General features: G+C 35.2%; 1 protein-coding gene across 4 annotated transcripts in view; it reads right to left on the bottom strand.

The window, feature by feature from the left end:
* AP3B1 (adaptor related protein complex 3 subunit beta 1) overlaps window positions 1-23,475 on the bottom strand; it is a 151,516-nt gene that overhangs the window by 88,035 nt on the left and 40,006 nt on the right. For all 4 annotated transcript variants that reach the window (XM_027634754.1, XM_027634752.1, XM_027634753.1 and 1 more), the window contains exons 8-13: window positions 10,472-10,633; window positions 8,202-8,299; window positions 5,995-6,049; window positions 5,844-5,915; window positions 3,348-3,410; window positions 2,328-2,460 (exon numbers count right to left, since the gene is read on the bottom strand). In XM_027634754.1, the coding sequence (XP_027490555.1) occupies window positions 2,328-2,460; window positions 3,348-3,410; window positions 5,844-5,915; window positions 5,995-6,049; window positions 8,202-8,299; window positions 10,472-10,633 (583 nt within the window). The remainder of the gene's footprint in view (window positions 1-2,327; window positions 2,461-3,347; window positions 3,411-5,843; window positions 5,916-5,994; window positions 6,050-8,201; window positions 8,300-10,471; window positions 10,634-23,475) is intronic.

Here is a 23,475-nt window from a genome sequence, read left to right as displayed (position 1 = left end):
TTTTTTTTTCCCATTGCTCACAGCTTTCCTGAGTAGGGGAAATCTGACTTCAAATAAGCACTCATAAATATGCAAAGAAAATTTCAAGAGCAGCTCTTGCCTTCCCCAGAGTCTCGTTTCTGGAACGACACTCTGCCTCTCAACACACAAGTTCCAGAATGATGAATTGTACAGTTGCTGTGTCAGTTATAGCCAGGATATCTCGGGTGTTGGGTTATATCTACAGTTAAGGCCATTCCAGAACAAGAGCATAGAATTAGAAGGCAGTTTAGCCAAAAGCCTGTTCTTTGGCATTCTATTTTGGTTTGGTAGAATTAGTCTGGTCACCTCTCTGACTCTGCTTTCATGGACCTCAGAACCTGCTGGATCTACTAGCTTGTGCTTCATGCTATGCAAAGCAGCAGAATTAATTCCAGGCTTCGAATGACCACGAAAGAAGTTGCACAGCAAACAGATTGCCTGTATACTTCAAGGTTGAAAGTTTGGGGAAAGCAAGATTAACCAAGACTGCTACACAGGTTAAATCTCTTTTTGTTCCCTTACCATGCCAAAACTCGTATATTCAGTAAGCTGAGACTATTGGTAATTTCCTGTCACCTAGGGAAAGGTACCACGTAAATTATGTCATTCCATGAAAGAAGGAATAAAGACACTGCAACTATGGTAAAGCAATTTGCCAGCTGCCAGGTTTAAAAGATCCTAAATATATCCTTTGCAGTCTTTCAGAACAGTAAGCACAAGAAGATAATTTTATTTGCTAGACAACTACTTAGAAACAGACAAGAAAACTAACCTTGTTGAGACAGAGCTTTGTATACATGGACGTGCATGTGTGTGTGTGTATATACATAGAATTACTTTGAAGAAAATATTAAATTGACAATCTATGATAAAAGAAAACAAACCCTTTTCCTCTTATCTTTGTTTCTTCTTAGCAAAAAGCAAAACAAAGCAAGAAAATAGAAAAAAGGATTATTAAGTAACAAACTCGGTATTCTGAAGTGATAGTTTTATTATTTAATTTAAAGCAGATGTAAAATGGGGATTTGTACATGCTGAAAGGAGCCTTCCCACTTAGAGGAAGATTGCTAGTAGAATTAAACAAATCAAGAACAAGCTTTAAAGCTTGTATTTTTACTATGGTAATTGCTGAATGTAATACAAAAAGATGCGCTGTGCAGACGCCTTGTAGCACAACACGGGAAGATATTTTAAACACGGTTGATAATCAGAAAAGCTTAAATGTAAACAAAGTCTAGAGCACTAGGAAATTAAAGTTACATATATTAAAACTACAAAGCACTGAGGCCTCTCAGGAATTTCTGATACAAGGTGAGGCGGTTGAGAATGAGGATTCACAGGTCGTAAACCAAGTAAGAGAAAGCTCTGAGTGTATTAGTGGGGCACAGGATGACTACGTGCTGCCAAGGTGATGTCTCCAATAAAGGTTTTCTTATGATTACCATGAAACTATATCCAGTAGATATGGAGAGGCACTAATGCTGCTTTTCAAAGCTTAGAGAAGATCTCACTTATGTTCTCTGAACAATTCTAGTTACTCCAGGGCACCCCAAAAAAGCACATGCTTTTCCTCCTTCCTGATATTATTTTTAAACCATATATTTCCTAACTCTATTTACAATATTTAACTACATTCACATAAACTGTACATTATATAATCATCTTCCAGTTCTCTACTTGACTTATCATCTTCAATATTCATTGGCAACTAGCAAGATTATACAGTATTATCAGGTGTTGATTTATAGTGGTGCTGTATCCTATGACTTTATCTGCTCCTTCTTGGGTTCCTTAGTGATTTGCAACTCTGTTTCACTATATAAAAATAACAGAAAGTTACATTACAAAAGCAAGCCAAATTTGGGGCTATTTATCCTAAAAGTATTTAATACAGGTTTTTTTAAGTTAGGCATTGATGCAACAAAAAAAAAAATTCCAAGCTTTCAGCACCCTCTACAGGCTTACTGCTTTGATGCAACTAAACATATAACAGTAAAACTACTGCTATCAATGATAATCAAAACAGCACACTTTAGTAAGTATAGCATTTAAAAAAAAAAGTAGGTAAACATGTAAGCGCAGGCCATAAGGAATTAATTTCACTAACAAAAGAGAAAATATGTACCCAGTGAATATGAGACCCTTTGGAAGTCCAGAATCACTATTTTTATCCAGTCTTGTTAGCTAAATTCTCACAAAAGTCAATCCTAACATGGTTTTTAACATGTTCTGCTCTGTGTGGTTCTCATTAAGAAAAGGTTTCATGCCATCAGCTACTGAGAAAATAAACAGAACATTTAGCTTACCATCCCTGTTGGACAGCAAACATACAAGGCCATTGAGGCATGTGTCAGTCACTTCGGTGATGTTAGTTGCGCATCTGCCTATAGCCTGAATTGTAGCTGCAGCAAACTGTTTATCTTGGCTTTTCACGTAAGTCTAAGGAAAAAGGATTTTCATTAGTCAATGCATAACTCTTGTCAAACAAAGACTTACCATACTATCCTCATAGGACAGACATATTGTACAATAAATTCAACCTAGAAGGCTACATTGCACATTAGTAGTCATACTTTTTTCACCTTATTGTCACTTTCAGAAGGTATTTCCTTGCCAGCTTTGGTTGCTCATGGTCATGCAAACCTATGATTTCAAGAAGCTTGGGGCAGGGGGCAATTTACCAAAACCAGCAATTAGTTTGTGTGCAAGGTTGGCGGAGTCAATGAGCTCTCTCTTCAGAGAGGTTTCAGTTCATTTAACTAGGGGCATCTGTGAAACTACGAATAACCTACCTGCCTGAGAACCAGTACCTTTCAGAGAAATCCAGCCAGAGAACTGAAGCAATGAAAACAGATGTCATAAGCAAAGAGGAAAGAAAGAAGGACAGACACCGTTTCACAATATAGGCAGAATCTTGCTGATACACAAAGATAATGGAGACAATACTATTTCATCAAATGACTTATGGAAGTGAGGTTCAGCCATAAATGCTGATGGTCAAATACTGCTAAAATTAAGATCCTATCATATAGTGACGTACAGTGTCAGTCAAGTTGGTAGAATTTGTTTTGCAGAATATAGAATGCTTGAGTTTTTGCCACCACCCAATTTTTTTTGGTAGTTGGAAAGAGAGTGAGAAACAAAACGTTGAAACTCCTCTCCATATACAAAAAGTTCCATTATCCATCACAATATTTCCATTTTGAGAACATTTTATCCTGGAAAAGACTTTAACTTGAAAAATTTAAGCCTAAGAATCTAAAAGAAACATTCAATAACAGCAAAAGAGAGCATTTCACATTAAAAGAGTATACTTCTCTACAAACCTGAAATTCTCGAAGCAGAGTTGATATGTTGGCTTCGTTTGCTAAATTTGTCAAGATTTCAAGCTACAAGAAAAAAAAACTAGATATTTTATCAAGAGCGAAAATATTATAAACAGTACAGCATGCACACTATACTTTCATTGTACGTAAGTAAGAGATACTACTATTAAAAATACCATTCCAAATTCAACAGAGTATACCACTGTCAGTATAAATTGGCACCAGCATTGCACTCAAGAGGAGTATTTTCCTTGCTAGTATTCACAAAGTTTTCAAAGCAGGACGGTAGGGTTCAGTGATGCATTTTCTATAAGCTCTAGCTTTAGTGTTGCACTGTGTATCAAATGGACTTGAAATACTTCTGTCAGCATGCTTTCCAATGTTGCACAACAGGCCTTAGCATGTGACAACTAGCAAGTGTAAGAAGAAATAATGGAAGTCACAACTGCTGATGGGGAAAGATAAATTGTTTCTTATATTCAGATGAACTGTAAAAAAAGACCCTTAAACTCAGTAAAGAAACACTTGCATCTATGAGATTCCTCATATCTTAATCAACATCAACAACATCAGACTGTGAAAACTCTCTTCTTTGTTCCTGATGAACAAAAGGATGATATACAACACTTGACATATATTGTTAAGATTCTATACTTGCAGACTGTTTTACCTTTGAATAAAGTAAACTGAAAAGACAACCCTGTCTCTCCAAAGAGAAATCATACTCAGTAATCTGGTGGTATTTTTTCAGTTGGAGGCACCCAGAAAAGGATACTTAATTGATACAGTCCACCAGAACTTCAAAAACAGTTTGGTGAGATCTATAACCTAAGGCTCTTAAAGATAAATAACTAGTACAGCATAGAAAGCAAGAGGATAAATGAAAAAGATTAACAGGTAGGAAAAAAGGAGACTATTTTATAGTACAGGATGGCTATCAATGGAATATCACAAATATCTCTGCTAGCCTTTTTCATATATGAATTATGAAAGTAATGAGAAGATAGGTGACAAAGTTTTAACTGATGCAATAGTTTTCCATGAAATGAAGACAAAGGCTGACTAAGAAAAGCTGCATAAAAGGTCCAAGTAGTAGGGGACTGGTTAAAAAAATGGCAAAAGAAATTTCAGCACATGTATCTGCAAAGTAATGTTCACAATTGTGTACAAACCTGACCTGTAAAGAAAATGACAGGCTCTGAGATGATTACAACTAAATATAACTGAGAAATTGAGATTAAAATATCTGCGAAGACATAAGCTCAATGCTAACCAGTGATCAAAAAGGCAAACTTGATGTTGGGGAAGAAAAAAGGAACAAAATAGAAATCTAAACAGCACGGCAGATGAATTCCAGGGTGCCCCTACATCTTAAATACTGCCATGGGTCTCATCATTATGTCTTATAGCTGATATGCTGGAACTACGAAGGTAGGAGATGGAGAAATCCACAAGATTTTCTTACGCACATAACAGTTCAGGTTGTCCTAAATTTTTCAGCCATCAAGAAACAAATGACACAACGAAAGGAAAAATGCCAATTTCTACTTCTCCACACATTCCACGTTGTATTATCAATTAATATGGAAATTTAAATGGATCAACTTCAATTATTTTGGGACTGAATTTTCTTGGATAACAGTAAGGCATTCCTGACAGCTTTCCTGACAGTTATCATAATCATTAAATGTGAAGAATATTTTTTGCCTCAAATTTACTTAGACTTAACATTGTACATATAAAAACACGAGGGGGTTGGCATAGCCATCTTGGACTGTACCCCTCTTGAACATATAATGAGGGTGCAACATGCATGTAAAATGAAGATAAGAAAAAAATAATGTTTCTTTTAGAAACTGTACCTTCCACTCCTAAACAGAAGTGCCTAAGACAACCTAAAGGAAAACAAGAGAAAAGGCACATAATAGTAGAGAATTTTTTAGCTATTGTTTTGTCAAGGATTTCACATTTGTTAAAGAATAAGAACAGAGAAAACAAGAAGACAACAGTCAAAAAACATGCACTGAGATGTGACCTTGAGGAAAGCCTAAAGTACTTCTCATGTCGAATGTTGACTTCAAAGGGAATTTGGGACTCTAACACTGCCCCATTTTGTACAGGGGAAAGACTTAAACTCCATTTAAGCTAACAGTATTAAAGACTCTCTTCCTCGCATGAAAACAGTCAAACTCGAGAATGTTAGATTGGATAGCTGGATAAAAATTGTAGTGCTCTCTGTCACTGAAAAGTCTTAAACACCGTAGTAGAAAACACAGCCCATCTGCCACCTGCAATACGGTAACGAGAACTTTCAGGCAGCCTGACAAGCCCAAAGGACACTGGTGGACTTAAACTAAGCGCCACAACTCTATATTTCTTAGCAAAGAAAAGAAAGCAAACAGAATGAGCTGTGTCATATCAGTGAAAAGGATTTTACCTTCCTGTTGAAAACTGATTAGTCCAGCACTATACAGATGAATTTGTTTTTAAACTCACCTTCAGTATTTTGATCATAGTTGGATCAGTTGATCTAACATAGAAACTCTTCAGAAAAGGTTCAAACATACCCTGAAAATCAGAACATATTTATGTAGCTCTCCTGTGTTTCAAATACAATATGATTTAGAAAATTCTAAATAGGGTATACCTTTCTCTGAATTGACATAGTGGCAATATTTTGCAGAACAATATACTGCACCTCCCTAGAATGTGAAAAAAAAAATAAGAGTCATTCCACAAAATTAAAGATATATAGAAAAATGAAACATGGCAAAGAAAGTCCAATTTTATTTGAATGCCAAGTCAGTTATACATTTGTTTTGGCACAAACACTGAAGACAACTGCTACAAGTTTATCATCTGCTTCACAAGAAGACACATGAAACCAGGTTTTTATTTTTTAAAATGCCAATATGCAAAAATATTCACTCACATCAGCGTAATGGTGCCTCTTGTGGACCTTGGGTATTTATTTAAACCAGAAATCCATTGATCATTTTAATATCATGAAAATCACTTACAAAAACCCTACATTTCAACCACCTTCTTGGAACAAATATTTCAGGATGATACAGTTGGAGAACAAAAACAAACTGCCTTTTTCCGCAGTGTTGAAATGACTGCATTAATTACAAGAACAGTTAATCCTTGCACAATTAGCAAGAATTGCTATGACTTTTCTGGTCTTAAAAAATTTTTCTAAAAATTCTCAAAAAGGGCTAGGGTCTCCTGTGACTTAAGGGTTTACACTGGCAAGCATACACATCTATCAAAAAGTAGCACTTTTACATAATAGTCTTCCTAAGATACAGACAACAGATTTATGCAATATTCTTAACACAAAAACTTTAAACATGATTGGAGGGCATTCTCATAATTCATGTATTAGTTCAAAACCTCAGCAGGAGTGAGAAAAAAGACATTTGAGTACCAGTCTAAAGCTTTTAAACTGCAGAGTTTGTGCCACCAATTGCTTAAAAACTAAACAATGATTTACATACCATTTTTCTGAACCATAAGTGCTCAAACCCTGCATGCTGCAAATACATCCTAATAGAGAAATCATCATGCCCATTATCTCCTCTTACTCAATAGCTCTAAGGTAATTACAACTGTTGCTTACAAAGAAAAGTAATAATAGAGATGTACTTAATATCTTTTAAACCTATTTTGTGTAATTCTTACATAGGTACATGGAAATAATCAGCTGCATGTGATGAACCAAGATTGGAAATTGCTATGAAATGCTCTTTCAGGTACTCTCACCCTAACTAGATTATAGTTTAGTTGACATTAATTTAAAGGCCATAGGCACATAACTTCAAGGGCAAACAGCAAAAGCTATTTCAAAGTGGCTCTAATAGCAGAAGTGTTTCACCCAGAATGGTAACAGAGAACAGACAAGCCATTCAACATAGGAAAATCAGAGGACTAGTGACATTTTAGGCACTAGCTGAGGGAGAGAAGTGACTTCTCTTTTAATGACACTTGAGTATAAATGAGTATATTACTTGTGAGAATGAGTTTAACTCTATCTGTCCATATACCAAATTGCTTTAGCCATTTTAGTTATCTTTGTACAGAGAATGGGAAGCATAGAGAACTATAAAACAAAACACTAAAATAACAGTGATTCATTCTTACCTGAAATAAAAGCATGAAAATGTAACCAATTTCTTCTTTATTAATTTTTAAATGACAAAGATATTAGCCATGAGTAAGCTGCAGAAGTTTACAGAGAAAGAGCTCTATGATGACAGAGCTTACAAAATTTAAAGTACCTCTGAGTAATCTTACCAGGCATAACAAAAGTGACTTTTAAAAAAAAACCCTGGTGTATGGTTGACACAAACAACAAATTTAAAACGTAAATTATTCTCATAGCGAAGTTCTAAACAAAAATACCAGGTATAGTTAGAAAGTTATTCTGAAAACATCTTAATAGTGTCTCATATATACATGGAAGTTCAAAATCCAAAAACTGAGCAGGGAAAACCTATTTCTATGCAGTAAATTGGTGGAAGTAAATTTCCAATAAATTCCAATAATTAAAAAAAAGACCATAAGCAAACCAATTGGTACTGCCTCTATTTCAATACTAACAAGGCAGTCATGATTCTTGTCAGAATGAAAGTCACAGGAATGAAATACAATATTGAAGGATCCTGGATGTGGTAACGAAAATGATGGAATTACTTTCAATGATCCTAATTTTCTGAGTAAAAATGAGTATTACAGGACAATTTTAAAATTAAACCAATAGTGAAACAGTTGCTTTCTTACAACTATGGCTAAACAAGTATGCACAGAAGTTCTCACAAAAAATTAGTAATGTTAAGTACGGACTTGACCTACCTATTACTACGGAGTAAACGCACCAATGACTTAGAAACAATACCAGCTTCTGATTTTGGTGCCAAATGCCAGTAAAGTTGTGCAACTGCCATTACCACCTAAAAGAAGAACATTCAAACCAACATGTTAACTTCAAATTGTTCATACATATCTATCATATTTGCTACAGACCTGCAGAACTACCAACTCACTCTTTTTCAGAAAGCAAAGTGCCTATCTGCAGTCTTCGAGATCAACAAATCAGACTGAGGAAGAACACCAGAATTAATATATTTTTACTAATTAAGTACCTTCACTTCTTCCCAGTATTTATCGTATGCCATAATAAATAGAAGGTCGTAGGAAGAGGCACAATGAGAGGGAAAAAAGTACATAATTCAAATTGTAAAGATACCAATATCATCCCTGACAAGACAGTATTGTTACCATCGGCTGTACAAATTAATGAAGAAATATTCTTCAAAAATTCTGCTAATGTTGTGCTTTGACTTTATTAATACAAGTTCAAAATCCCTCATTATCTATTATCTACTTTCCACTTAAATATTTCACTCCATTATTCTATTATGTAATTTATAAAACAACAGCTGCCTTTACTGGCAACTTTTAAAGTATCAAATCCAAAAAAAGTAAACACTACAGGGTTGTATACCAATATCCTGGCTAGCAAAAAGCAAAAGACAGATATATAAGCAGCTTATGTTGCCTATGAGCCAAGACTGGAAATTGCTGTGAAATGCACTTTTATTTTTTTTCATACTATTTTTTCTTTTTAAGTTTTCTCATAAGTAAAAGACAAAATATGACCTTTATGCTAACGAATACGTCATGTCACAACCTTTCCTACAATACTGTCATGATAACTCTCTGTTTCAAACAAATCATAGAAAGGAGACTCCAAGTAAAGCCATCATGATGACACTTCACCCGGTATCTTAAATCTTAGTATTAAAAAAACAGAAATTATTATTAAGCAATAAAAAGTGATTAAAAAATCTGAAACCAGGAAATAACCAAAATATTTTTAGCAATATAATACAGGTATCTTTTATTACAAAGAAAAATGTACAGTCACAAAGAAAGCAATTAATTTAATTGCAAGTAAATTCTGTATTTGAATAGTATGAATTGTTACACACGTATGAATATCCGTGTAACAATTCAAAGCAACTGAAAGAAGCATGATTTCACTTCTCAAAATGCACTAAATATCTAACTGTTATATTGGAAGTTAAAGATCATAAATATGAGAACCAAGACCATATTTAACAGTGATAAGAAAATTATGGAATGTGAGCAAAAAGTAACTGAACCTGTTCTCAGCGAAGTATGATGGAAAACATATCAAATGCACCTGTTCTTTATGCGAAATTAGGAAATATCATAGTCATCAAACAGTGATTTCTAGCAAAAAGTTCTAAAAACTTAATCAATTTGTTTCCAAAGTCTGCTCACAGATTATAAGTGATTTTGAGGAGTCAGACATTAGGAATCTAGAAGTATTTTCCAACGGAGAACTAAAACCTGATCTGCTTAGTTTATCAGGAATAATTGCAAGGTGACTTAATCATGGTGCAGTAACTGTTTTTGCAGTGATATGAATACTCACTATCACTGGAAGACTTTTCCCTGAAGACAGGACAAGCTGAGGTTAGAAATAACATTCTGTGATCTGATTAACATCACAATAATTCACCATCAGCATAGCTTTTTCTCTTTCTAAAAATTTACCCGTATTTTAAAATTTCATGGAAATAATGTAGATCAAACAACAGTCATGATGTTGTATCTATCCTGCAATCCCACCAAGGCAACACCACTATGAATCTGGCTTGGATTGACAAAATAATTCAAGGTGTATATTGTCTACTTTTAAAATGTGAGACTCAAAAGAAAGAACAAATTAATGAATCAATAATAAGTATGATTTTCTTGGTATATCTGTACCACTAAAACAGTTTGTGCCATCCTAGTTGCTGAAGGCTTTAGCTTTAAAAGCTAGCTATGGTATAGTCATCACATGCTATTTAAGTTGGATTCAAATGTTCTCACATTTTTTGCTAATCCATATTATTTGGAGCATGTACCGCAATCAGTGTACACGTTTGCTTACAAGCTAAGTCAAATTTGAAATAGCTTCTCCTAAAGTTACTAAAGAGTATTATCACACTTGTAAAGAGATGTAGATTTTACTTTTTAATTTCCTAAATTTTCTAAAAACATAGATACTTAGTAGTTTAACATTTTAATGAAAAAGCAATTTGTCATACAGCAGCATTTCGGCTTTGAAGCAAGGGCTTTGTATTTCGTAACAGCAGTCTGTGATCTGGGTCCATGGTATAGGTGCTTTTCAATTTCTGATCCTTCTCCTTCTGTTCTTCATCAGATTCATAAAAATTATTCTCATTATATTCATCCACCACCTCATCAGCCTACCAAAAGACAAAATGACAAAGGCATACAGAGAATCTTTGAATCGACTTGTTTTATTCACTAAGGAGGTAACATACAACATCACAACTGCATGCAAGATTTATACAATTTTTTTGAAATTAGCTATTGGCTTTTCTACCCATTTGTTCAAAGCAGTAGATGTAGTGACATGAAAACAGATTAACAACATATACAAACTTTCCTTAGAAATAAGATGAACTGCCAAATGAAATATCTTTATTATTATTCTATAAACTATTTAAGGTATGCATATTGGTATTTTTTGGACTTAAAGCCTAAGAGTTGAAAGTGACACTTCTGAAAATGGTCTGTTGCTTACAATTCCCTCTTTTTTTGAAAACAAGGCGAATATGTGCATTCTTCCCTTTCTAGTAATATATAAACTATTTGTAAAAATAGCAAATCTGAAAAAAAGGGACAGGGTTTGTTTATTTTAAAAAATTAGGTGGGTAAAAGGTATCTTGAGCCTGGTCTTCTCTGATGAAGTACAAATCTTTGAGCTGTTTAAATAAAATTATGAATTATCCGCATAACGTCACTTAAAAAAACAATACACCATCTTGAAAGAATTCATTAAATTTGAGATACTAGTAAATTGGGCCTTTTATTTACTCCACAGAACTAAATAAAAGAATATAAAGGAACACATCTTACACAAACATGATGAATTACAACAAATCTTAACATTTCTGATGTTGATACAAAAATGGATAAAGAATACAGTTAAAGGGTTTCATTATGCTTAAATTTAATTTTCATTTAAAGTCCATAAACTTAAAGAAAACTAAGATGGAAACCATCAAGATTAGATTAAAAAGGAGTGTCAGATCTCGGAAGCTGTGGTCTGGATTACCAATATTGAGAGTACTCAATGTTAAAAAACTTTTCTTAAGAAATAAGCTACTGACTTCCCCAACTTGTATGTCTGCACTCCTAAATTCTTCCATCTCAATTTGTCACCAAAGCATCTCATTGCGACAAAGAACTTAACTGGGTAGCTGGAGCAATTCATGTTACAATGGGCTTGTTGGTACCAGATATCGACTCTACACATAGGTCTTCTTGCCTGCCTTTGAAATCTCTGTCAATATCTAAAGAATATCCAACCCTACACAACAGTTTAAATTACTTAATCCATATACCCAAATGCTGGTTTTTTAAAAGACATAATTACTTTACAGACAAACGTATTTTTTTAAATTATAGATGGTAGTAGCAAAGTGATCAAAAGTGAATGGAAAAATAGTAGAGATTAAAATAAGACACAGGTCTTCAGAAAACCATGCAAGGGTAACTTCAACCCTTTGCTGCACGCCTTGGTCAAAACTCAGTTGTAGTAAAAGAATCCATAAAAGTGTCTTCAATAGAGGTAGGAGGCCAGGGGGAGGGAGGAAAGAAGTAACAATGAATCAAGGTGGTAATTTTGTAGTGGTTTTTATTACAATTTCAAAAGATACTGAAAATAAAAAAATGAGAAGATATGTGAAGAGAAGTTTTAGTACTTGATGACAGTTCTCTCAGTGTTTTACAGAATCCATAGCAAACTCCTGGATTTCTTCTGCAGTAGTAAGTGAAGTACTTTAATTTCCTTACTTCTCTTTCCACAAACCTTTGTGGCAGTCACTTATCTAAACTAAAAATTCAGGATGCTAAATCGAGACTAGTGGTAAATGAATTCCTCTCTTGCCTACAGGACTGGCAACTTGAAAGCAAAATTCTTAAATCACGGTGAGTCACAACCCTGCACTGAAGAAGCTTCCTCTAACACGGGGAGGATAATTCAATCCTCATTGATTCAGTCTTCAGCATCCCTGCCTTGACTGCTAACAGACATGCACGTCATGAACTCAACTGCAGAATACCGAACTCAACAGGAATACAGAGTTTGAAACTGTATTTAACTCATTAATAACTGTTGCACAGAAACAGCCTGAAAATTCACATTTCTAACAGGTTTTTTAAAGACTTCTTAGAAACATACTTGGAGCCCAGTTCCAACTAATTATAACACAACGTATGCCTCTTATATAACCACTTTTAATTTAAATCTGATTAAAGTCTTTATATTGAATCACCTGCTTCATAACCCTGTAGTAGAAGTATTAATGTGGTCTTGTCTTGTCATATATTTTATTGCAATCTGTTAAGATCTGGTAGGAAATAATTGTTCCAGAAAAAGGATGATGATGATACACAAGGAAATAAGTTTAATGAATTGAAATTCATCAAAATTAAGTTGATGAAGTCTACTTTGTCAGAATGTGTAGTCACAGGGGCCTACTAAGACACCAAGAACATGTAATATTGCAAGATTGCCACATTACCACGGAAAGGAAGGGAAAGGAAAGCAAAGTATTATGTATGAGCCAGAAGACTGCAAAACAAAAATGTGCGGGCTTCTTGGTGCAGAAGAATTGTTGTTTCAAATTCTATTAATCATCCCGCACATGGAGAGCAGTTACCAGGCAATGTGAAACACTCACAACTCACAACACTCACAACCCTAAAGCCTCAAGCTGAACTACAGACTATATTCAATGTCAAAGTGAGACAACTGTACATTTGGAAGCATAGACCCTTCAGATCATTGAGTCCAACCATTAACCCAGCACTGCCAAGTCCAGCACTACACCATGTCTTTTAAGTACCCGGTCTACAAGTCCTTTAAAGACCTCCAGGGATTCTGACTCTACCACTTCCCTGGGCAGCCTATTCCAGTGCTTGACAACCCTCAGTGAAGAAATTTTTCCCAACATCCAATCTAAACCTCCCTTGGTGCAACTTGAGGCCATTTCCTCTTGTCACATCACTCAACCCACACCTGGATACATCCTCCTTTCAGGTAATTGTAGAGAGCAATAAGGTGTCCCTCAAGCCTCTTTTTCTCCAGGCTTAAACAATCCCAGCTCCCTCAGCCACTCCTCACAGGATTTACTCTCTAGACCTTTCACCAGCTCTGTTGCCCTTCTCTGGACACACGCCAGCACATCAGTGTCCTTCTTTACTTGAGAGGCTCAGAGCAGGATTTGAGCTGTGGCCTCACCAGTGCTGAGCACAGAGGGACAATCGCTTCCCTGGTCCTGCTGGTCACACTATTTCTGGTACAGGCCATGATGCCCTTGGCCGCCTTGGCCACCTGGGCACACTGCTGGCTCTTGTTCAGCCACTGTCAAACAGCATCTCCGGGTCATTTTCCCCTAGGCAGTTTGCCAGCCACTCCTCCAGCCTGTAGCACTGCCTAGGGTTGTTGTGACCCAGCACTTGGCCTTGTTGAACCTCATTCCATTGGCCTCAGACCATTCCAACCTGTTCAGATGCCTCTGCAGAACCTTCCTACCCTTCAGCAGATCGATACTCCAACCCAACTTGGTGTCACCTGCAAACTGACTGAGTGCACTTGATCCCCTCATCTAGATCATCAGTGAAGATACTAAACAGGACTGGCCCCAATGCTGAGCCCTGGGAAACATCACTGGTGACCAGACAACAACAGGATGTAACTCTATTCACTACCAATCTCTGGGCCAAATCCAAGCCTCCTGGTATTCTAACAAAGGGGGAAAGCCTTGTGCAGAGATCAAAGAAAGGACCTCCACGCTCAGCAATTGTGCTAGGGTTATTCAGGAGAATAGCAACCAGAACAGTATGCGCTTTATCTTGAACTTCAACCAGGAAAAAAAAGTATGTTTGGGGTATAATGGATAACATATGAGTGGGGTATAAAATAAGCATTGATAACACTAATATTTTTACTGCCAGCACAGGACTAAGATAAGACTCTTACATTTGGGAGATGAAAGTCTTTCAGTTTTAATTATTATTGTTGAATCAACAACTGACGGCTTCTACAGATAATTTCCTACACATTTACTCTCCAATCTTCAGTATCTGTAGTGTACCTACACTAAACTGTGGAAGGTGCTTCTTAACACATCCTTGAAGAAACGCTAGATATTGGTGACAATGAAATTTTACTTTCACAGGTTTCGAATTAGAGTTCAAACTGATGATAACAAGTACATATCAGCAACTTCATCAGAAAAAAACCCCAATAATCTGATCCTTTTTGACAAGTGAGAGACAGCATGGGAATCTGGGAGGAGGTTCAAATCTTTCTTTGCTTTCTCTGGTCATTTCCATCCCTTTAGATGCAGTTTCAGAGTTGATTTAAGACTAATCAGTCCAACAGAAGCCTGTTGTTTTGTTTGTTTTTTTAAAAGCATGTTTTGTTTTCACTAAGATCGGTAAAATTATGTCTCACTTTGTGGTCACAGGATCACTGGAACTATTGGATTTTCTAAAGCACTAGGTGGTAAGGGGAGAAGAACAGGACAGTGGCAGTCATTAGTTAAACTGTATTAAATACACTTAACAGTTTGTAGTAGCACATGATTTAATTGTGCAGTTAATAGCTTTTCTAAATTGCAAAATGACTAAAAAGTTCAGAACCCTGGGAGAATAAAGTGATTAAAAACTGAGACCACTAGCATTCCAGGCTAGGAATTGCAAATAGACTCTGTGCATTCCCCATCTACTATGATTTATTCACAGCAGAGGAATATTTTAGTGCGAAAGAACATGCATTAATTCTTTCTTACATTATTTCAGACATACTGTTTAGGGACATCATAAAGTATTAACAGTTCAAATGAAGAAATTGACAGATAGCAAATTCCATTAGTGTGTTTTTAAAGTCCCTAGGTAAATGAGCTAACACTTAACTGAGATTTTGCTTGAAGTTATATGGCATAAAAGTTGAGAATGTTACTTCCATTTAGGAAAGCATTCACACATTATGTGAATGCTACAATTACCTCCAAACAGAGCTTCACACACCCACAGACTGAGTTCAAGTAAACCTTCAATGACATCCAAAGCATGATCTCATTATATTTGCCTACTTTACCAGCCTTAACTCCATCTTGTATTGAAAAACTGATTCAAATATTTGTATTCCTAGGTTAGGTATAACTGAAGTTATAGAACTTCAGTTTCTCTCCCTGGATTCATAAGGAAATACACTCACAGCTTCTTTTTTTAAGGCCTGCAGCAGAATATTTGGCAGGTAAGATTTTAGCTGTCTTTCAGAGCCCTCTATAATATTTCTAAGAACCGTTCTCAAGAGTTTGGATAAGCTAGGTTTTAAAGGTAAGAAGATTTTTGGGATTATTCACTAGTCAGCAAATCTGACCAAATACCAAAACCACCTTAGCCCACCAAGATCAGTAATCATTTGCTGTATCATGAACAGTATCCTTAAAGAAGGAAAACGGTACATAATGTAAAGAACAGTTTTCTACTTAAAACATTAATATCCGAGATAGATCTGAAATTTCCATATTGTGTGAGAACATGCCTAAATCCTTCCACATGCTTCACAGATGGGTTTCAGAATACCAAAATGGACCTGTCTTTGATCTATCAGAACAAATCAGTAATTGCTAAAAATCTTTGATACCTAAGCTACACAAAGGAACTAAGACACCTACATAAGCTTGAGAATTCGACTGTGGCAGGTGAAATTTAACATTAAGGTACTTTCACTCACATTGTTCTTAGTTTAACTTCTAGTATATACAAAATATAAATCAAATTTCATGTGTAGTTTACTAATAATATTCTCATCTATACAATCCCCTGTACAATTCCAGTGCAGATCTACATGTTTATTTCATTCTAAAAAAAGACCCACAATTTCCCCATACAGTATGAATATGCAAACTCATTTATTATATGAAATACCCTTTAAACTGCTCAATCCAGCCTTAGAGTGGCTTTTAAAAACTCACTTAGCCAATAACATAGGTTTTAAATACAAACTCAAAAAGGTAATGAAATAAAACAATTAGTGAAAAACCAAACCAACCAAACAAACAAAAAACCCACAAAACATTCTTCGGAAAGCCAATATTCATAAAAGTTTTATACTACAGCTTTGAGACGAGGATTGCACAGGTGGAAATTTGGGGTTGAGGTCCACTGAACAATAAATTTTTCCCAATATATCACAATTACAGTAACATCTGTGCTAAGTAACTTCACAGCAAATTACGGTGAAAACTGAAGAAGTGTTCATTCTCGTTGCTCTAAGAAGCAGCAATTAAAGTCTTGAACTGGTGTCTAAATATAGGGTCTAAGACTTAAATATGCTGCAGTAATGAACGTCTTTCTGCAGCAGCCCCAAAAGCCCAATTACTGTTGTAACAAAGTCTTGTGACACTTGCAGTTAGAATTAAAACAATCCATTATGATTTTTGGATCACTTTCATTTATTCAAAACAGTTTCATTCTCCTCAAAATGGAAGTGAGGCATAAAATAACTTTCTTACCACAAAAAAAAAAATCTTACAGTAGTGTGTGGAAAAGGCACGATAATGACAGCACAAAGACAAACAGAGATGAAAAGCAAAGAAGAAAAAAAACATGTAGAGCGTAAGAAGAGAGGAAGCAAGTACAAGGAAGAACAGGAAGGGATAAATTAAATATTGCAAAATAAAATTCAGAAGGAACAAAATCAAAGGGATTAACTAAAGGAAAAATATACCATTTGCTTCCAGCTAAAAGTTTACATTTTTATTTCTCTCAAGTCCAAAAATTAAAGTGAATTTGAAACTTTTATTCAGATGTTTGGCTAAGTGCTTGAGCTGCTTTTCAGTTTTTTATGATAGTTAAGGTTTAACATCAGTTTAAGCATCTGAAGAGGCAGTATAAGCCATCAATGTAGCAAGCACATATGAACCAACTGCCAAGCAAGAGTATTCTTCCACAGGGTTGCAAAATAAACGAACCACAAAGAAAACCAGCTAATTGTTAGTTACTGCAACCAAAAGAAGGGTACTACATGCTCTAGAATCAGTCACCACCCCTCAGGAGTTATAGACAAGGTATGGAGAAACAGGGACCTCACAGATCTTCAGACTGTACAGAACTGCAATCGTTCACAGTGCTCTTGCTTTTGTAGTGTTTCAAGTATACACTCTAGTTACAACAAACCATGTATGCTTACTTCTTAAAGCAAATCACTTCCTTCTCTCTGGGAAAAAATGGATGCTTTTAATAAGTAAACACAAAAAGAACATTTCCCATATATGCAAACAGACTCATATCTTTATTTTTAATTTTCATGCAGCTTTAGGATTGTTTACAGCTACTAAAATGTTTATCCAATATTTAAACCATATTTGGACTACAGTCCTAGCTCTAGACATTAGTTAGGAGACTCAAATTTTCAAACCACAAAATTATCTGGAATCTTTGAAGAATGCTAACTGTACCTGTACTTAGATTGGCAGTCTGGAAGGTGGAAATTTGCTATCCTTACCTGACAGTGTGCCCTGCTCATCTAAACATCATCGATGGACATTAAATTCTTCTTCACAGCATTTTTTTCTACTTCATTCTAATGCTTAAGCCAACAAAGGAGCTGAAAGTATCTTAAAACATCTGTTGATTCACTTTCAAGTGGTATTTTCACACTAACAACTGGTGGTATATTTATCCTCTTATCATCCTTTTATCATAAGGACATGTTGCTACAATTCAGGACTAAGTTACCCCAATCTTCTTGTCTGGCATTTTTCTAACCATGAACTGGAACAAACTCATGCTTACACTGTCAAAGAGATGACTGATCCAAATAATTTGCATTTTTTTATATTTACTGTTCCCAGTGGTCCTTTAGAGATCTGCCATAACCAATCAAGAATTCTATCTGATATTACAAACAGAAGTGTACAGGATCAGATTCAGGAATCTAAAACTTTCTCAGAGCAGAGGTCTGACCTCCTACAGGTCTTTCTCAAACAGTGGAAAAATTAACAAAGGTTTACTTTTGTAAAGGAGCTAAGGAAGCTTATTTTGCAACTCTTCTAAATATCCAGAGAAAATCCTGGTACAACAATGAAAAGACCACACAAGTTGCTACACAGAGAGTAATACCCCAAAGAAAGATGTCCAGAACAGAATTCATGAATACTTTGACATCCAGGAAGGCCTCAAAGTAATTTAACACAGCATTCATTTCATATTGCTTACACAGTTTTCTATGAGTAAGTAGCATTCAAATGGCCAAAATTAAAGCCAGAAACTGTGGTGGCTCATGGGGATCTGCAACATCAGATATTTAAACTAAAAATTGCTAGCAGTTAGACAGTTAACATTTAGATTTCTATAAAAATATTTCCACTTCCTTCTAATTAATTTTCATCTCTGTAAGTCAATAATTTAGACGGAGATAAAAACAATTTTAACAACTTATTTGTAACAGATAGCTAGACTATCTCTTATCCTATATATAAATAATAAAAAGAACCTCATCTAGAGTCAAGAAGGCAAGACTACAGCACTGGATGGACTACACAGAAACTGCTGGTCAAATCTGCAGGAAAGCCAGGGGTTGCTTCCTTAACTTGAGTAGATACAGATGTCCTAAAGAACTTGCCTACACAGGTTCTACTCACTGATGCTATTCCACTGCAAATCTGTCATTGGACTAACAGAAACCACAGCAACATACTTTGTTGCAAAGATACATGGCATTTTTATCTACAGACTGTACTTCTCTTATGCCAGCAGTTAGTGTCTAGAAGCCACAAAGCAAAGCAAATCAGGAAATTAATGTGCCTGAAATTCAACCCTCTCTTCAGTTTTTCTTCTGCTGGATCAATTTCTTTATCCAGACTTCCTTACAAACACTATCCCTAACACAAGGGAAGAGAGAAGGAAGATGGAGTAATGGTAGAAAAAGCAATAATGCTCCCTTTCAATGACAGAAGAGGCTATTATACAGTGATCATGAAAATAGTCTTAGATTGTATTCATAATGACCATAAAGTTTTGCTTAGAATTTCAAGTAATCAACTTCTCACAACCAACCTGAGGTAATTTTTTGTTATAAATCTATGTGTTAAGATATTCTCATCTTATTAGGAAAAAACCCCCCTATAATTAACTATAGGAAGAAACAAAACTGCTGTGACAGTAAAATAGCTAGCCAGTCCATTTTATGACCCAAATGCTTCACTAAATATCTTCAAATAAGTGCCTCTGATATTAAGCATTAACCCCACTTCATGCATATCTAAAAGAACCTGGCCAGGGAGTACTGCGCTCTCACAAAAAGGGAGCAGTAACTGAATCCATACCGCCCTGATTCAGACTGAGTATTCTAATAGATGCATTAAGAATGGAAGAAATAAGTAGCATAACACATAAGTTCACTGTAAACTAGTTTTCCTAAATTTAATCTTTCGTTCGCATCAGCCAAATCAGGGTTAAGTAAATCTACTGATGTATGTGGTTTTCTGGTGTCTGAAGAGGACAGCTTAGTGGAAGCTGAAGGTGAGATGAGTGCTTTTGATCTCTGGGAAAGAAAATTCTCTGGCCTCACAATCTTTTAGGGCAGTGGAAAAAAATAGAATAATCAGTGAAACTATCATCTGATATATCTACAAAGAAACTTCACTGAGGTCTACAATGGACTGTAGATGATATGTCAATTCAGTAATACATAACATACCATGATTAACTTTATCCTAAAAGAATGAATGCTTTTCTGAATGTTTCTTAAATATGTAACTATTCATCTTCTTATTGTGGGAGCGCATAATAAAACTTCTAGATCCTCTACTGAGAGTTGGAGAACAAAAGAAGGGAAAGGTATATTCAGGTTGATTCATTATTAAATGAATGATATACATACAAAATATTTTTAAAATATTTCAGCTTGTTTCATTTTTACTACTTTGTTTGGGTAACCTAGTTAATAGGAGGCTATTACCCTGAATACACCTTTCCATTCTGTTCTCAGCCTCTCAGCAGAGGATTTAGAAGTTTTATTAAGCTCTCCTGCAGTAAACCAGAAGAACTGATTCAGAATGCTCATTACACTGTTAACAAGTTTTACAACAGTTAAAAATAGACAGTATTTCCTATGTGTTGTGCTTGAAGCTTTATTGTTCACAACTACAGTTCACTCAATGTGCACCCCAACACAGGGAACAAGAACAACAAAAAAATATTTAAAGTAATATTAGACACTGCTGAGCTGACTTAAGTAGCCATTAGACACTGAATTGTATCACACATAACCATGACCTTCATGGAATACACTAGGAATTCCTCACTAAAAGATACTAAGAAAATACCGCAAGAGCAGGAAACATTTTAAAGCGTTTAACAAAAGACAAGAGATCACAGAACAGCTGAAGTCAGAAGGGACCTCAACATTTTGTCAGAGTTATCAATCAAAATAAATATTTTCAATCTGTTTCTTCCTGTAATTCACTGAGAGCTGGGCTCCTTTTCACAATTCATGGTTTAGGGCATATACACATTCAAATACTTCACATTTTTCTTGTAAAATTTCTTATTCTTTTAGATTATTTTCTTCAGGCTGAATTCCTCCTTCCCTCCCTTCCACGCCATCAGTTATTCTTAGTAAATTCTGAGCACTTTAAATTGAGCAATACTTCTATAATTAATCCTAAAAATGTAAGCTTCTCAGAAGTCCTTATCAGCAACTTTGTTATAACGGAAGCCCATGATCAAAATGAATTCACTGTTTTTTTCTGATCTTAATTGAACATCAAGAGAGTTTATTTATGTAATGTTCAATTGTCTGAAATGAAGCTGAGCAGCCCTGAGAGTCACTGGTTTTTTTGCAAGACTACACTTCCCAGCTCCATTTTGCTCTATACAAAGACTTCTGACCAAGTCAGTTGTTTTTAGAAGACACCCCTCCCAGATGGGACATGCGCTTGCTGTTAAATTTATGCACCAGGACAGCTGAAGCAGCCACTCTCTCCTGCGATCCTTATCTTGCAGAAACAAGGATGGCCCAAAAATCAGTTTCTGAGCTGCCAGACTGCAACTCAATGTATTCATTGAAACCAACAACAACTTTATTTTAGAATAAGTTGCAAGCTGTTATGGGTCAGGAGATGTTTGCAAACAACTTGGCAGTCCCAACAACTTCTGCAACAAGAGCAGGGCAAAATATTTATGCTGGAATTCATCACAGTTTTATCTGCTATCATGTATGCTGTTTCCCAACAAACTTGAAATTGTTTTTGCTGGTTCCCAAGCAGGTATTCCCATATCAGTGTCATGCTCTCATTCCAGTTAACACATGTTAAAGCTGAATACAATTCATACAGAAAAAAAGGTTATTCTGAAACTGTATTCACATGTAACTACTTCAAAAAACATCCTCCAAGTACTTTAAAACAAATAGCATAAACCAAGGATATTCTTTCTCACAGCATTTACAACTGGAATTAAAAATTATACCCCTCAAAGAAGCTAAAAATAGGAATATAAAACTAAGTATTCTTGGTTAATGGGTAATTTGATTAAAGTTTTGTAACAACTTTAAGCATATCGCTTAAAAAAAAAAAATAATCTTTCTCCATAACTGGTATGTATTCCAAATTTTTCCTTAGATTTCTAAATGCAAAAGAAATCAATTCAAACCACTACACCATTACTTGCTAGGAATTAGCTCAATTTGAACAAAAGCAACATATGTTTCTCAAAAAGTAAGGTAAATTTTACTGAATAAAAATGCAAATATGCATTTTAGCAGCCTCGAATTTATTAATCTGATAGGTTTAATTTCCATTTTCCTGTATCAGCTTTATTTATAAAGTGTCGTGCCCTATAAATATGCTGTTATTTTCTATAGTCAAGCACCCTCTTAACAAATCTTCTCATTAATATGTAAATTTAAAGTCAATCGGTCTTCTCCCTGACAGCGCCATGAATTCCTAGTGCACTGTATAATCGGCTTTGACTTGGCATCCACTATTTATCATCAAAGATGTCAGTTAGAAAAACTATGGAAAATGCACTGCAGTTGATATGACTGCAATCTACTTTGTCAACACTTAATTGTTCCTCAAATCATACATTTACATATAAACAGCCTAAATACTGATCCATAATGATGCAAATAAACTAAATTAAAAATCTCTTCTACTGCAAAAGATGGACTGTTGTATGATGAGTTCATTTAAGAACCTATTGACAAAGGCACGCATTTCAAGTAGCACCACAAAAAAAAAAAATCTGTTAATTTAACTCCTGAGGAGGTAGACAAACTAAATTTTACATCAAAGCTTTTGAAAGTGGAAACAAAGTGTTATTAATACTATTCTACTAATGACTAATTTTAGGTTGATGCTGTCAGTATTGTCACACAAACCTTTTACAATCCTAGAGCACAGGCCACAGCAACAACTGTCATCCATCCAGTTTCAGTGAAAGAAAGTACATTAGAGCCTTAAAGAAGGAAAATCCCATTAAGACCTCCAACCTCTCAGTCCAAGATAGAAGTTCATCCTCCTCTTCTAACCTTCCTTTGTCCAGTCACAGACTAAAACTGGCTGAAACAAATTGCAGAACTGTAGCTTTAGGCAAAGCAGATAAACAATTTTGATTCTTTCTAAATGTCGGAGGGAAGAATGAAAGTTGCCTTCTTCCAATAAGGAACGTGCAGTAAACACTCTGCCTCAAGGACATTAGGAAAACATATAACCTAAATCTCTCATAATCTAAAAATACTTTCCTTACCTTAAGCAATTTTCTGGAAAAATGTGTTCTTATAAACAATGTCATTTTCATCAGAAACAAAAAAGAGTGTTTCAGAATCTAACTAGTAGTGCAGAAGTATGATTCTACTTCAAACATTTTTGTTGTTTGTTATAATCCCTCCTTATTTAAGAAGTGAATATAACCGTAAACTAAATCAGGTTGAAATTAACTGTTTGTCCAAATACAACTCCTTATGATTATTTTCACATAACAAATTATACATATATTA

Source organism: Corapipo altera, unplaced genomic scaffold (genome assembly GCF_003945725.1).
Source record: "Corapipo altera isolate COAL_440 unplaced genomic scaffold, ASM394572v1 61411, whole genome shotgun sequence".
NCBI lineage: Eukaryota > Metazoa > Chordata > Aves > Passeriformes > Pipridae > Corapipo > Corapipo altera.
Note: the sequence above shows the minus strand (reverse complement) of the source record. Positions and strands in the feature narration are given on the sequence as shown.